Consider the following 16,134-nt stretch of genomic DNA (forward strand, 5'->3'; position numbering starts at 1 on the left):
AGATTACCAGAAACGGAATCAAAGGAGAGGTTAATTTAAAGCCTTGGACATATAAAAAGCAATATTTAAAATAGGAAACAATGTGCTACTTAACAATTGTCTTTTTTATTTGAAAGGGTCCTTATTTTGATGTTCTGCCTTTTGCTGCCTTCTGCACTTTCTTGCTGAACAGAGATTGTCTCTTCCGCACTGGGAGACAGGAGGGCTCATAATTTGATTTTAATGGTTTCCTAGAGACAGCCCTAAGAATACTTCCCTTTATCTTCGGTTATTTTACAGGAATAATTTAGCATACCTGACCAAACCTCATCTTAGGTTATTATTTTCGACCTTTCTTGTGCCTTAGCCTGCGGTGAAAGTCCTAATAAACACTGAAATAGGTATTGGGCCTTGGAATTCAGGAATAGAATAAAACCCAAGGCCACCCAACTAGTCTGCAGGGCTGTTCCTTCCAACCACCTTCCCTTTCCCACTTCTAAGGCGCCAGGAAGGGGATGGGGTGGGGGGGAAAGGGAGCGGGAGAGGGAGAGGGGCGGGATTCACGTTTCCTAGCAACGGCCAGCTGTCCCATGATTGGCTGGCGCAGGGCGGTCACCATTTTCAAACCCCGGAAGATGGCGGCGGCGGCGGCAGCGGCTCATTCCTGACAGAAACTTCTCTCAGGACCGAAGTGGTTGGGCACGGTGCCCGTCCCGGCGGACTTCCCGGGCACCGGGCCACTGCCCCATCCCCCTGCGCGCCATGGAGCCCGAGCTGGCGGCCCAGAAGCCACCCCAGCCGCGGAGACGAAGCCGCCGGACTTCCGAGCTCTGCGCGGGCGGCGCCGCGGGGCCTTCACCTGACACTCCCAGGCCGGAGCCGGACCGCAGGTGAACGCGGGGGCCGGCCACGTCTGGAACCCGGGCAGCTGGTCCGAGGCCCGGGAGGGTGGTAGGTGGTAGGCGGCTGGAGTGGCGGGCTGGCGGGCTGGTCTTCCTCCTCTTCCTTCTCGACCTCCCTCCGGCGGGGGTTGGGCACCCGGGCTGGTCACTCGCCTCCGCCCTCGGGGGGCGGGCCTGGGGCCGGCCGCGGTTCCCCACGCTGGCGGGGTAGCTGCTGGAATGGAGGCAGCTCCGAGGGAGACGGAAACTGCCCTGGAGCCTGCGGGGCTGGGGGAGCGGAATGGTACCCGAGTGCGGTGACTTCTAACACAGCCAGGGCCATTGAATAATGCCAAAGCCATGCTCCCTGGAGGATAGGAGTCCTGGTTCTGTCACCGACTACCTGAAGGCTTTGACCCAATTAGTTAATGCACGGCCCCCGCTTCTTCACTGGTAAAGTGAGGCTAGTGATAATGTCTACCTGGTAGAGTCGCTGTGCGGATTATGAGTTAAAGCGTGTAACTCATACAGGCATCTCACATGCTTAGAATAGTGTTTGGTCCATAATAAGCATTCAACACATGTTTGCTATTATTAAACAAACGAAAATCATTGATTTTACCCATTTTGGTATTGAAAGAGAGAGCCTTAAAAATTAGTACAAAAGAAAATTAGTACAGCTTCTTTTATATATTAGGCTTTTTGAAGCTCAATGAAATTCCACAGCTGGATACTGGGAATATTTTGTCCTGTATTTCCTAGCTCCTAATTTAATATGGTTTGTCATGCTCCCTCCACTGAAGGTCTCTAAAGAGTTCTGTTAAAACAGCCTAGGTGCCCGTCAGCAGATGACTGGATCAGAAAACTGTGGTACATCTACACAATGGAATACTATGCTGCCATAAAAAAAGAAGGAATTCTCATAATTTGCAGCAACCTGGATGGAATTGGAGAACATTATGTTAAGTGAAATAAGCCAGTCAATGAAAGGAAAATACCACATGATCTCACTCATTTATGGATAATAAAGAACATTATAAACTTGAACAAAAAGACAGATACAGAGACAGTAAAGCATCAAACAGACTGTCAAATTACAGCGGGAAGGTTAGGGAGAGGTGGGGGAGATAAGAGATCAATCAAAGGACTTGTATGCATGCATATAAGCATAACCAATGGATGCAAAACTCTGGGGGGTGAGGGCATATATGGGAGTGGGGTGGGGGGTGGCAATGGTAAGATATGTACACGTATAATACCTTAATTAAAAAAAAAAAGAGTTCTGTTAGTAATCATAACCAGTGAAACAATTATTTTCACTCACACAGCCACAATTAAGGAGCTCTTCTTTGCAAATACTATAAATACTGAATATAAGTAGCATTTTCATCTACTTTTGCCCTATGCGACTTTAGGAAAATCCATTGAACGTTACATATCACTGTATGGCAGGAATATAAGTACATACTGATCCTTTTAAGAGTTTTATAATATTTTCCTTTTAAACGGATTAAGAGTAATGCTATCCATTGGTAGAAAGATAATACTGTGATCTGTAATATACCAATAGTGATAGGACTTAACTCTTTGAATTTTGTTTTTCCAGTAAAATCAATGAATTTGTAGATTGGATAGCCAAGATTAAAGGTACTTTCAAGGCAGGTTAGCTGTTGTATAAACTCAGATCTGAGGGTTATTGTTCCCTTAAAGGAATTTAATTTTAGGGGTGGACCGTTTTTTCAAAACGTATTTTAAACAAATGAGCCAGTTCTTGATAAGCCACAACTGTCATTATTATTACTTTTTGTAGTAATAGTTGCTCAAAATAAAAGAATGCTCACATTAACTTTTTTAAAAATCTTTATTGTTGAAAGTATTACACATGACCCTCATTTCCCCCCACTGACCCTCTCCAGCCCACCCCCGCCCCTCACCCCAGGCTTTAACCTCCCTATTGTCTTTTTCCATGGGTTATGCATATATGAATACAAATTCTGCCTACCCCCCCCCCGCCCCCCGTTTCCCTCAGAGATTCCGCACTCTGTTCCATGGTATTCCATGCTATAAATGTACCACAGCTTTTTTTATCCACTCTGATGGGTTGTTTCCAGATCTTAGCTATTGTAAATTGTGCTGCTACAAACAGGGTGCATACATTTTTTTCTGATTGGTGTTTTGAGATTCTTAGGATATATTCCTAGAAGTGGGATCACTGGGTCAAATGGCAGATCCATATTTAATTTTTTGAGGAAACGCCATACTGTTTTCCATAATGACTGCACCAACCTGCATTCCCACCAACTAGGGTTCCCTTTTCTGCACATCCTCGCCAGCCCTTGTCATTTATTGATTTGTTGCTGGTAACCATTCTGTCAGGTGTGAGGTGATACCTCATTGTTAATTTGCATCTCTCTGATGATCAGTAACTTTGAGCATGTTTTCATATGTCTCTTGGCCATCTATGTGTATGTCCACTTTGGAGAAGTGTTTGTTTAGGTCCTTTGCCCATTTTTTAATTGGATTGTCTTCCTTTTGTTAAGTTGTGTGAGTTCCTTATATATTTTGGATATTAACCCTTTATCAGATGTATCATTGTCAAATATGTTCTCCCATAGAGTGGCCTCCCTTTTCGTTTTGTTGATGGTTTCTTTTGCTGTGCAGAAGCTTTTTATTTTGATGTAGTCCCATTTGTTTATTTTCTCCTCAGTTTCTTTTGCCCTAGGAGATATATCCTTAAACATATTGCTACTAGAGATGTCTGAGATTTTGCTGCCTATGATTTCTTCTAGGATTTTTATGGTTTCATGACTTACATTTAAATCTATTATCCATTTTGAGTTTATTTTTGTGTATGGTGTAAGTTGGTGGTCTAGTTTCATTTTTTTGCATGTATCTGTCCAATTTTCCCAACACCATTTATTGAAGAGACTGTCTTGACTTCATGGTATGCTCTTCCCTCCTATGTCAAATATTAATTGAGTATAATGGTTTGGGTCAGTTTCTGGATTCTCTGTTCTGTCCCATTGATCTCTATGCCTGTTCTTGGACCAGTAGCAGGCTGTTTTGATTCCATTGGCTTTGTAATATAACTTGATATTTGGTATTGTGATCCCTCCAAATTTGTTTTTCTTTCTCAGGATTGCTGTGGCTATTTGGGATCTTTTTTGGTTCCATATAAAATTTTGGAATATTTGTTCTAGATCTGTGAAATATGCTGTTGGTATTTTAATACAGATTGCATTGATTCTGTAGATTGCCTTGGGTAGTATGGACATTTTAATGATGTTGATTCTACCAATCCATGTACACTGTATATTCTTCCACTTGTGTATACCTTCTTCTATCTCTTTTTTTCAGCATCCTGTAGTTTTCCCAGTACAAGTCTTTTACCTCCTTGGTTAAGTTTATTTCTAAGTATCTTAATTTTTTGTTGCAATGGTAAATGGCATTGTTGATTTAGTTTCTCTTTTTGAGTATTCATTATCTATATATATAAAGATATATATAGATATATATAGGGACCATTTGACCGGTAGCTATGACATGCACTGACCACCAGGGGGCAGATGCTCAATGCAGGGGCATGGAAACATGGAACAGACTGATGAATCTGGGGGGTGGAGAGAAGGGTGGGAAGAGATTAACCAAAGATCTTATATGTATCCTAGAGGCATGCATCGGTGGGGTCCCTCGACCTGCCAGCAGGGATCAGGCTGAAACCGGCAGTACGACATCCCCCGAGGGGTCCTGGATTACGAGAGGGCGCAGGCCAGGCTCAGGAACCCCACTGGTGCATGAATCCGTGCACTGGGCCTCTAGTTGGTGTATAAAAAAGCCATCCATTTGGGGGGTATTGGTTTTCTATTCTGCTACATTGCCAAATTCATGTATTAAATATAGTAGTATTTTGGTGGATTCTTTAGGGTTTTCTATGTATAATATCATGTCATCTGTGAATAATGAGAGTTTTACTTCTTCCTTTCCAATTTGGATGCCTTTTATTTCTTTTCCTTGTCTGATGACTTCCAGTACTATGTTGAAAAAGAGTGGTGAAAGCGGACATCCCTTTTTTGTTCCTATTCTTAGGGGAAATGCTTTTAGTCTTGCCCATAGGGTATGATGTTCGCTGTAGGTTTGTTATATATGGCCTTTATCATGTTGAGATATGCCCCCTCTGTTCTCACTTTGCTGAGAGGTTTTATCAAAAATGGGTATTGGGTTTTGTCAAATGCTTTTTCTGCGTCTATTGATATGATCATGTGATTTTTGTCTTTCAGTTTGTTTATATGGTGTATCACATTTATTGATTTGTGAAAATTGTACCAGCCTTGCATCCCTTTAGGAAATCCCTTTAGGAAAAAATCCCACTTGGTCATGGTGTATGATCTTTTTAATATATTTCTGAATCCAATTTGCTAATATTTTGTTGAGGATTTTAGTGTGTATGTTTATCAGGGATATTGACCTGTAATTCTCCTTCTTTGTAGTGTCTTTATTTGGTTTTGGAATTAGGATAATACTGGCCTCATAAAAAGAGCTTGGAAGTGTTCCTTCCTCTTGGATTTTTTGGAATTGTTTCGGTGGTATAGGTGTTTTTCTTTGAATGTTTGGTAAAACTCTCTTGTGAAGCAATCCAGACCCAGACTTTTGTTTGCTGGGAGTTTTGTTTTGTTTTTACTGGTTCTATTTCATCAGTTATTATTGACCTATTCAGTTTTTCTGATTCTTCCTGATTCAGTTTTGGGAGATTATATTTTTCTAGTAATTTGTCCATTTCATCCACATTGTCCATCTTATTGGCATATGTTCATAGTATTTTCTTACAATCCTTTGTATTTCTGTGATGTCAGTGGTTACTTCTCCACTTTTGTTTCTGATTTTACTTATTTGGGTCCTCTCTCTGTGTTTCTTGAGTCTAGCTAACGATTCATCAATCTTGTTTATCTTTTCAAAGAACCAGCCTTTGATTTCATTGATTTTTTTTTTTTGTATTGTTTTTTGTATGTCATGTATTTCTGCCCTAATATTTATTATTTCCTTCCTTCTACTTACTCTGGGATTTTCTTGTTGTTCTCTTTCTGTTTCTTTAAGTTGTAGTGATAAATAGTTTATTATTAATTTTTCTTGTTTTTGGTTTTATTTTTGAGGTAGCCCTGTAATGCTATGAACTTCCCTTTCAGGACTGCTTTTGCTGTGTCACAGAGATTTGGGGTTGTTGTATGTTCATTTTCATTTGTTTCCAGGAAGTTTTTTATTTTTTGATCTTGTTGGTAACCCATTCATCTATACCAGTGGTTGGCAAACTCATTAGTCAACAGAGCCAAATATCAACAGTACAACAATTGAAATTTCTTTTGAGAGCCAAATTTTTTAAACTTAAACTTCTTCTAACACCACTTCAAAATAGACTCGCCCAGGCCGTGGTATTTTGTGGAAGAGCCACACTCAAGCGGCCAAAGAGCCTCATGTGGTTCGCGAGCCGCAGTTTGCCGACCATGGATCTATCCTAATAAAAGTTGACGTGGCACCCACTTTCCTTCCTTTAAAATCTTTCCCATTGCTTGTAAACGATCGGAAATTGTTTGCTGAGCAACGTTGAATCTTTCTGCAAGTTGTTTTTTAGTTTGACACACATCTTCATCCAAGAATGCTTGTAATAGTTGGTCTTCAAACTTTTTCGGCTGACCTGGACGATCTTTGTCTTTCACATCAAAATCATCACTTTTAAAGCATTTAAACCAATGTTCACAAGTATCTTGAGATGGAGCATGTTCATCATAAGCTTCCCAAAGTATACGATAACTTTTTCTTCAAAATAAAGTAATGAATTAAAACTTCCCGCAAATGCTCTTTTTTTGGCACGAAATTCAACATTTTTAAGCACAAATATACCTATGATGTTAACACCTTCAGCAAATTTGACATAAGTTTTGAAGCTTGTTGTCAATACAATAAAATAGCATACATATCAAATCACATATACATCAACACATGTGTAACTCCATCTGTTGAAAAAAATCCACATTATTAACTGGTACACCTAGTAAATGGACCACAGCTTTTTTGTCCACTCATCTACTGATTGGCACTTGCTGCTGTTTCCAGATCTTAGCTATCCTATATAATAAAAGCCTGATACGCTAATCGACTGGCTGAACAACCGGCGAAACAACTGGTCCCTATGATGCGCACTGACTACCAGGGGCAGACGCTCAATGCAGGAGCTGCCCCCAGTTCGTGGGCCTCAAGCCAGCCAAGGCGGGTGCCAGTGGGGATCCCCCGATCGCCCCACTGGTCACCCTGCAGAGGGAGGTGACCTGGGGGGTGGGTCCAGAGAGTAGGCAATGCCAAACTGGCCAAGGCGCGTGCAAGCGGGGGGGCCCTGATCACCCCACCAGTCACCCCACAGATTGGCCCTGATGGCCAGCCAGGCCTAGGGACCCTACCTGTGCACGAATTTCATGTACTAGGCCTCTAGTTGTAAATAACGCTGCTATGAACATAGGAGTGCATATACAGTATTATTTCTGATTGGTGTTTCGGGATTCTTAGGATATATTTCTAAGAATATATCTTTCTAAATAAAGTGTGATCACTGGGTCAAATGGCAATTTCATTTTTAATTTTTTGAGAAAACTCCATAGTTTTCCATAATGGCTGCAACAGTTTGCATTTCCACCAGCAGTGTACTAGGGCTCCCTTTTCTCCACATCTTCTCCAGCACTTACTGTTTGTTGATTTATTGATGGTAGTCATTTTAGCAAGTGTGAGGTGATAAAAAGCTACTAGATTTTTTCTCTTCCCTCACTGTTAACTTCCTGCTGTCATTATGCCCTGTACCCCTGTTCCTGAATTTGGTGCAAGGCAATTTGGGCAAGGCAATCTGATAAGTATGTTAAAATTATGTAATACAAAAACACTAATGTTAGTTTGGAATGTGTGTGTGCTGGTGTCTACTGGTAGATGTTCAGCTGTGTTCTAGACTAGAGATTTTCTAAGATGTATCTGTTATGTGGAACTCTCAGATGAGAAACCCATGTGATTGGGTATAGAGTGTACATGATTATCAACTCCTCCAAAATCTTTATGAAGTGGGAAAAGAGACAGTTCCTTAATAGCAAAGGTGCTGAAGAGTCAAAGGAGTAGTATCAAATACATCAGATATTCTATTCAAATAATTGAACTGTTTCAGTGATAATTGTCTTTTCTCTTTTGTCTAATTTGCAAAGAAATTGAGAACTGAATAGTTCAGCGTGCCCTCACCCCAAATCAACAAGTGTTAACTATAGAGCATAGTTTACATCATTATTTGTACATTAATGGTACCTGAGCATTTACAGGTCAACATTTTTAACTTTAGCTATTTTCAAGTTACAAGTGATAGTTTATAATTAAACTGAGGCATTTATTTGAGTTGTACTTGCTGGTGTGTGGGAGCAACTTTTTTAGCTGAGCAGCTGCATTTCTTGTTTTCACATAGGAAGTAATTTTTCTTAACAGATCTGGAGGTGTCCCAAACAATTTTCAATTACACTTTGTCATATTTTACGTGTCCCTGTGCCTCAAGTCTTTCTTCTTGCTAATTTAATTACCTACTCTGCTATATTCCCATCATTAGTCCTTCTATTTTGCTTGCTGTTTAAAAACTACTTCTCTAAATCATTTTGGTTGTTTTTCATTGTAATCCCCTAAATATCTACCTTATTTTAAGCCAGTAAGTATCTTTATGTTTTTGTAGTTTTCCTTTTAAATTGGAAGAGTTACCTCACTTATATTGTCTGGTATATTTTATGAAAATCGTTTTTTGAGCTACCTTTCTGCCATTTATAATTCCAATTCAGTTCTTAATTATCTTCCATCACAGGGAAACAAATCATAATCTCTGAAAATATAATTTGGTTTAAGGATGAATTAACAGAATGATTCTCTTGTTGAACATCAACTTTATTATTAATTATGCTTTGTTTAAACTAAAGCTATCTTAATGCAAAAATAATATACATTGTTCAAAAACACACCAAATACGAAGGGAAGTGTATTAGAGGCCAAGGAATAATCACAGTGGACTTAATAGGAAACATAACTTTATATACCAAGCCGGTTCCTTAATGTATTATTTATTTTATGCCTTAGTGTTATAATTATTTGGATGTATAAAAAAAGGGGATGGGACAAAAATTATTGATAAGATGAAACAGCATCACTTACTATTTTATCTTTTAAACTTCCCTCTAAATGGACTCTATTGGGTATCTTCTAAAAAAGGACACTTTCAATCTTTTTGCTTTGTGACATAAAAAAAAATTTTCCACCAGGATTTAAAATAGCTATTACATTTTGAGTCTGATCCTGTGAAAAATGACTATGTCTTCCAATGATTTTTCAAAGTTGGCACTGTCTCCCATGCTTTCTGGGCAAAATTTGTGTTTTGAGTTATTTTTTTCCATGGGTATTCAAAATAAATAGATACTTGTTATTGAAATGGGGAAAAAATAGCATTACTATAAAGCTGATTATAGCTAGTGCTGGAAAGAATCTTGCCATCCAGTTGGAAATATTTTTCCAGTTTGTTAACCTATTTAAAATTCCTAAGAGGTATTTTTCTTTTCAGCCTTCAGACATCAAATTTATTCTGAGGTCAGTATGCTTGATTCTAGTGAATAGAGAAAAAGTAGCTTTGGTTTTGTGTTCTCCTTAACACTTGTCTTATATCTGAATGGCAGTGTTTATTGAATGTTTTAAGTGCCACTATGATTACTACTTTGGAATAAATATTTGTATTAGATTAAAAATAATCTGAGAAATCATAATTGCTGCTTCTCAACCCAATTCCCACTGAAGGCTGTTTTCAGTCATGTGGTATATGATAGCACTTACCTATCACAGTGTTTTTAACAAGTGTGATCTATGGTAAGTCATAATATGAAGGTCCTGTTTTTCCTATAATCTACATTGTAGTATCCTATATAATAAAGAGGTAATTTGCAAATTTACCATCACTCCAACACACAAGATGGCCGCCCCCATGTGGTCAAAGATGGCCGGCAGGGGAGGGCAGTTAAGGGGGACCAGGTCTGCAGGGGAGGACAGTTAGGGGCAACCAGGCTGGCAGGGGAGGGCAGTTAGGGGTGACCAGGCGGGCAGGGGAGGGCAGTTAGGGGCAATTGGGCCAGCAGGGGAGCAGTTAGGCATCAATCAGGCTGGCAGGGGAGTGGTTAGGGAGTGATCAGGCTGGCAGGCAGAAGCGGTTAGGGGCAATCAGGCAGGCAGGCAGGTGAGCGGTTGGGAGCCAGCAGTCCTGAATTGTGAGAGGGATGTCCCAGATTGGAGAGGGTGCCGGCTGGGCTGAGGGACACCGCCCCCCCCCATGCACCAATTTCATGCACCGGGCCTCTAGTTTGTTTATAATATTATACCTATACTAGAGGCCCAGTGCACGAAATTTGTACACTTTGGGGGGGGGGCATCCCTCAGCCCGCCTGCACTCTCTTGCAATCTGGGAGCCCTGGGGGGATGTCCGACTGATGGCTTAGTGGGCCTAAGCTGTCAGTTGGACATCCTTAGCATTGCCACGGAGGCGGGAGAGGCTCCCACTACTGCCGCTGTGTTCACCAGCCATGAGCTCAGCTTCTGGCTGAGCGGCACTCCCCCTGTGGGAGCACACTGACCACCAGGGGGCAGCTCCTGAGTTGAGTGTCTGCCCCCTGGTGGTCAGTGCACATCATAGTTACCGGTCATTCTACCATTCGGTCATTTGCATAGTAGCCTTTCATTATATAGGATAGAGTTTAGTAATAAGGCTTATAATGTACTCTGAGTGGCCAGATTATTATGATCTCTGAATGCATAATAATCTGGCCACTTAGTGTATATCCTATATAATAAAAGGCTAATATGCAAATTGTCCCCTCAACCAGAAGTTCGACCAGCAGGCGGGCTGGCCAACCGCCCATGTCCCCTCCCCCTGGCCAGGCTGGCCGGACCCCACCCATGCACGAATTCATGCACCGGGCCTCTAATACACACACACACACACACACACACACACACACACACAGAATGGCCAGATTATTATGCATTCAGGGATCATAATAATCTGGCCACTCAGTCTATTTCAGATGACTTTTTTGTTAAACACCTTGTTTATCAAAAAATCAGACTGTTTTCTTCATTGTGGCTTGACTTCTCTGCAGTGGCAAAATCACTTTCTTAAGTTATCTTGCTCTCCTTAAAGAAAATAAATAAATAACAATAAGCTCCAAGAGTATTAGAAGACTTGCCCAATATGGTTCATTTGGTTGTCATTCCATGGACCAGGAGGTCACCAGTTCCATTCCTGGTCAGGGCACATGCCAAGGTTGCAGGCTTGATCCCCAGTAGGAGGTGTGCAGGAGGCAGCCAGTTAATGTTTCTCTCTCATTGATGTTTCTGTCTCCTTCTCTTTCATCTCTCTGAAATCAATAAAAACATATTTTAAAAGAGAGAGTATTAAAAAGCTTACTGTGTTTTAATCTGTTAAAGAGAAACCACAGACCCAAAATGGAGTCACTTGTGCCAAGCCCCACCTCAGCAGACCAAGATTTTCTACTTAACCTAATTGTAGTTTCAGCTTCCCAGAAATGTAACCTTTAACCAGTCCACATGGAATTACCTGATCAGTACTAATGAGATAATCTGCCTATAGGTCCCTTCCATTCCCTTCAGAAGAATAGCCTTGCCTGAAACAATGTAGTCTTTACTAATAGTGTTCTTTTCAAAACCCCTTTCTGCCTTTAAAAACTTGTATTTTGTACAGAGCTCCTTTCTGTTTGCTAGGTGAGATGCTGCCTGATTCATGAATAGTTCAATAAAGACCATTCCATATTTTAAATTTACCTGGTTGATTATTTATTTATTTATTTAACAAGCCTTTCCCAAATAACTATTTAGGAAATGTTTGCTTTAAATACTTTAAGATCTTTCTGTATCTATATCTAATTATTAGTAGCATCATATTTCACTATGCCAAAACCTTGGTAGTATCAACAGGCATAACAAAGAAAAAGAAAAATCTATCCATTTTGTCATTGAACCCTTTCTAATTTGCTTCCTTTCTAAACCTTGCTGCTGTTGCCTCAGCCCCTTACCATCTATTGTAAGCAGTATTGGAGTTACCTCCTAACTGGTCTTTCTGACCAAGACTTCTAATCCATGCTTCTCTTACTTAGAATTCAGTAGCTAATAGCTGCCATACATGTTTAAGATCAAGTTTATACTCTTTAAGGAATGTATGTAAGGCCTTTTATTATGATCTACCCTTTCCTTATTTCTTTTGATTCTCAAACATAAGGAACTACTTGGAGATTCCTGAATATAATTTATTTCAATCTTTCTTAACATGTGCTACTCCATTTGCCCAGAGAGCCTTCCTGGTTCTTGTATACTGTGTTAATTGCTGTTTCTCTTTGATGCAGTTTTTGTATTAAGTATTAATTCTTCGGCGAAGCTGTTTTGACATCCTCTTTCTCCTGTAGTCCTTTCCCCTTGTGTTCCTTGTCAAAATATAAACAAACTTCTTTATATTTAGCTTCAAAAATACAAGAGCCTGTATTTTATTTAAACTTATAAATTATTGTAGGAAAAAAATAGCCATCTGTTGTGTTTCTGTAACTTACAGTGAACAAAGACCTTGAGGATCAAGAATGAAATATGAAATATAAAATTGGAGAATGGACTGGTTGGTAATCCAGGAAGCCAAACAGTAACTTTAATAACATTTGGCCCCAAATGACCAGGATTTGATCAATACCTGCCAGCTTCCCTGATTTTTGTCTTCCCTTCTAATTTAGAAACAACCAGATAGAGCAAGCCAAATTACACCCCAATAAATCATATAGCCTGCTTTTGAGTCTGCCAAATACAAGTGATAGCCTTTACTTTTTTCATTTGGTTCATCTTTATTTCCACAAAGGAGGAAAAAAAACTATTTACATCTGAAATGATTAACAACTATAGTTTATAAACTGTTTTTATTTCTTGTTCTAGTTTAGTGATTTTTCTCCATGTTTTATAAATATTGAGGTTTATCCTATATAATAAAGAGGTAATATGCAAATTAACCCTCATACCCTCACAAGATGGCTGCCTGTGACCAAGCTGGCAGGGGTTAGTGAGGGACAACCAAATGACTGAACAAGCAGGCTGCATGGGGTGACCAGGCTGGCAGGGGGGTTAGTGAAGGATGACCAAATGACTGAACAAGCAGGCTTTGTGGGGTGAACAGGCCGGCAGGGTGTTAGTGAGAGACAACCAAACGACTGAACAAGCAGGCTGCGTGGGGCGACCAGGCCAGCAGGGAGATTAGTGAGGAACGACCAAATGACTGAACAGTAGTCTGCATGGGGTGACCAGGCCAGCAGGGGGGCCATGAGGGGCCACCAGGCCGGCAAGGGGGGTGGGCAGTTAGGGGCGACCAGGACAGCGGGGGCATGCAGTTGGGGTTAACCAAGCCGGCAGGGGGAGCAGAGGGGGGCAATTAGGCTGGCAGGGGGGGCAGTGAGGGGCGATCAGGCTGGTGGGGGGCAAGAGGTGACCAGGCAGGCAGGCAGGTGAGTGATTAGGCACCAGCGGTCCAGGATTGTGAGAGGGATGTCTGATTGCCAGTTTAGGCCCATCCCTTGAGGGGTCCCAGATTGGAGAGGGTACAGGCTGGGCTGAGGGACCCCGCCCCCCCGTGCATGAATTTCGTGCACCGGGCCACTAGTATTTTATAAAAGTGAAGACAGATTTTTGTCATAAGGATTCTCTTTATTTCTTTACACTGCATGGAAAGATGACAAACACACAAAAAAAAATCTGTCACTTAATAAAGAACAAAATCCTAGTCACATTTTAATCTTAAGACCTTTGTCTCAGATGTAGTTATTCAAAACTTTTTATTTGGTTTGTTAAATCGTAATTTAAAAAAAATCAGTACATGAAAGAAGTTTAATGTGAAATGCAAATTAAATGCATTTAGATTTTATTTATTACTAGAGGCCCGATGCACAAAATTCATGCACTGAGGGGAGGGGTGTCCCTCAGCCCGGCCTGCACCCTCTCACAGTCCGGGACCCCTCAAGGGATGTCCGACTGCAAGCTTGTGGCTGGGTGGCCCTCTGCTGCTGCACGGCCTGCTGCTTGAGCCTCAGCAGCTGATGCATGTGCATGGGCTGGGCCACCAAGGTCTGTCCTGCAAACACCATTGAGTGGGTGAGTCAAGCGCGGAGGCAGGCTGACCCTGAGTTCCCTGCACCTGCTGAGTCACTGAGTTGTTCAGACTGACTTCCTTCTACAGAGAATGGCACCGGGATTGGGCCTAAGCCGGCAGTCGGACATCCCTCTCGCAGTCCGGGACCCTTTGGGGGATGTTGCAGTGTGCCAAGCAGCAGGTGGCCAGGGAGGAGCCCGAAGCAGGGTCAGGCACCACACCGCTCGCCCTCATCCCGGCCCGCTGCACCTGCTGCCACCGCTCAGTAGTGCTGCCACGGAGTCAGGAGAGGCTCCCGCCATGACATCTGCGCTCGCCAGCCATGAGCCCGGCTTCTCCCTGTGGGAGCGCACTGACCACCAGGGGGTAGCTCCTGTGTTGAGCATCTGCCCCCTGGTGGTCAGTGCACATTATAGTGACCGGTCGTTCCACCTTAACCGTCACTTTGGCTTTTATTATACAGATGTTAAGAATACCCTTTTAGCCCAGGCCATGTGGCTCAGTGGGTGAGCATCACCCCTGGTTGAGTGTCAACCCACGAACCAGGAGGTCACAGTTCAATTCCAAGTCAGAGCACATGCCTGGTTTACGGGCTCCATCCCCATTAGGGGGCGTGCAGGCAACCCATCCCAATCAATGAGTCTCTCATCATTGATGGTTCTCTCTCCCTCTACTTTCCTTTTTCTGAAATAAATAAAAATATACATATAAAATAACATTTTTAGAAAAAAATACCCTTTTCTTGTTTTTAAAATACTAAACATGAATGTTAAATTTTATCAAATATTTTTCCATCATTTACCGTTTTATTTAACCTACTAGTGTAACATATAAAGAGATTCCATATAATTGGAACTTGTATATGTTCCTAAAATAATCTCTGCTTGGTTTGGTAATTTTTAAAAAAATACTCTTAATCTATTCACTAATGTTATAAAGGCTCTGTCAATTTTGTAATGATTCTAAAGGTAACTAAAACCTCTACCCTGTTTTTTTTTTTTTTATTGAATGACTAATAGGCTACATTAAACAGTTTTGAAACTGAAAAGAATTAGTTTTTTATATGTCTAGTGCTTTATTTTACTGACATTACTCTCAATTTATTTATTGTTTTAATTTCTGTTAACAGATATTCCCTTAGGAGAGGTAGCTCCTTCACATTTTTAACACCTGGACCCCACTGGGACTTCACTTTGGTGAGTAGATGCCTAGGTTCTTATTTCAAGACATTAGATAGAATTATTTCCTGGGTTGTCTTTCAGTCTGGTGTACAGCTCAGTTGTCTGTATTTCTCTCAACATCTTTAGTATAGCCTAATTGAATTCTTTCCTTCTAACAAACTAAAAGAAATTTTTATTTCAATTACATATAAAACGTGTTTTGGAAAGAAACATTCATCTTTAACTCTATGTAATCCTTTCTCTTATTCCCACTAGTTAAGAGAATGTTATGAAACATGAAGTTATTTTTGTTACATACTCTAGCAGCTTTTGTCTTGGTTGAAAAATATAAAAATGTAGGATATGAAGAATGAATTGCTTTCTGTTATTAATCATTTAATATAGAGGGATTTCTTCATTATCTTTAGAATGAGACTTTATAGAGACATCTAACTTCGTGCAAAGTGACACCAGAAAATTAATTCTTTTTGTAATTAAAAACACATTACCTCTTAGTACTCACTTAAATACAGTATGTACAAATAGAGCATAATTTTTATGCTTTTCTTATTTATTTGAAATAGCAAAAGGGATTCTATTTCTAGCATGCTAAACTTTACTTGTGTGCCCATAGTTATGTGCTGATGGATACAGCAGTACATATTTAATTTGTATTCTATTCCTTTATCTTGAATTTATATTTCTGTTGGGGACTCCTGTTCAAGACTTCTGTACTCTTATACTAATTATATACATTAATTGGCCAGATAAGCATTCACAGAAAGTATCTTTTGATTTTAATGCAATTCTGTATTTCCTTTGCAACTTTTTTCATCTTGATCCTTTTCTCTTACTATCTGATGAGCATACACTTAAATAAAAAAAG

At 40.6% G+C, this 16,134-nt stretch overlaps 1 protein-coding gene across 1 annotated transcript in view; it reads left to right on the forward strand.

Moving 5' to 3' along the window:
* Window positions 1-741: 741 nt before the first annotated feature.
* The window catches only part of NET1 (neuroepithelial cell transforming 1), a 47,446-nt gene continuing 32,053 nt past the window's right edge, over window positions 742-16,134 (forward strand). The window contains exons 1-2 of the mRNA XM_008155348.2: window positions 742-869; window positions 15,218-15,284. Coding sequence (XP_008153570.2) covers window positions 742-869; window positions 15,218-15,284 — 195 coding nt within the window. The remainder of the gene's footprint in view (window positions 870-15,217; window positions 15,285-16,134) is intronic.

This window comes from Eptesicus fuscus, chromosome 2 (assembly GCF_027574615.1).
Source record: "Eptesicus fuscus isolate TK198812 chromosome 2, DD_ASM_mEF_20220401, whole genome shotgun sequence".
Lineage (NCBI taxonomy): Eukaryota > Metazoa > Chordata > Mammalia > Chiroptera > Vespertilionidae > Eptesicus > Eptesicus fuscus.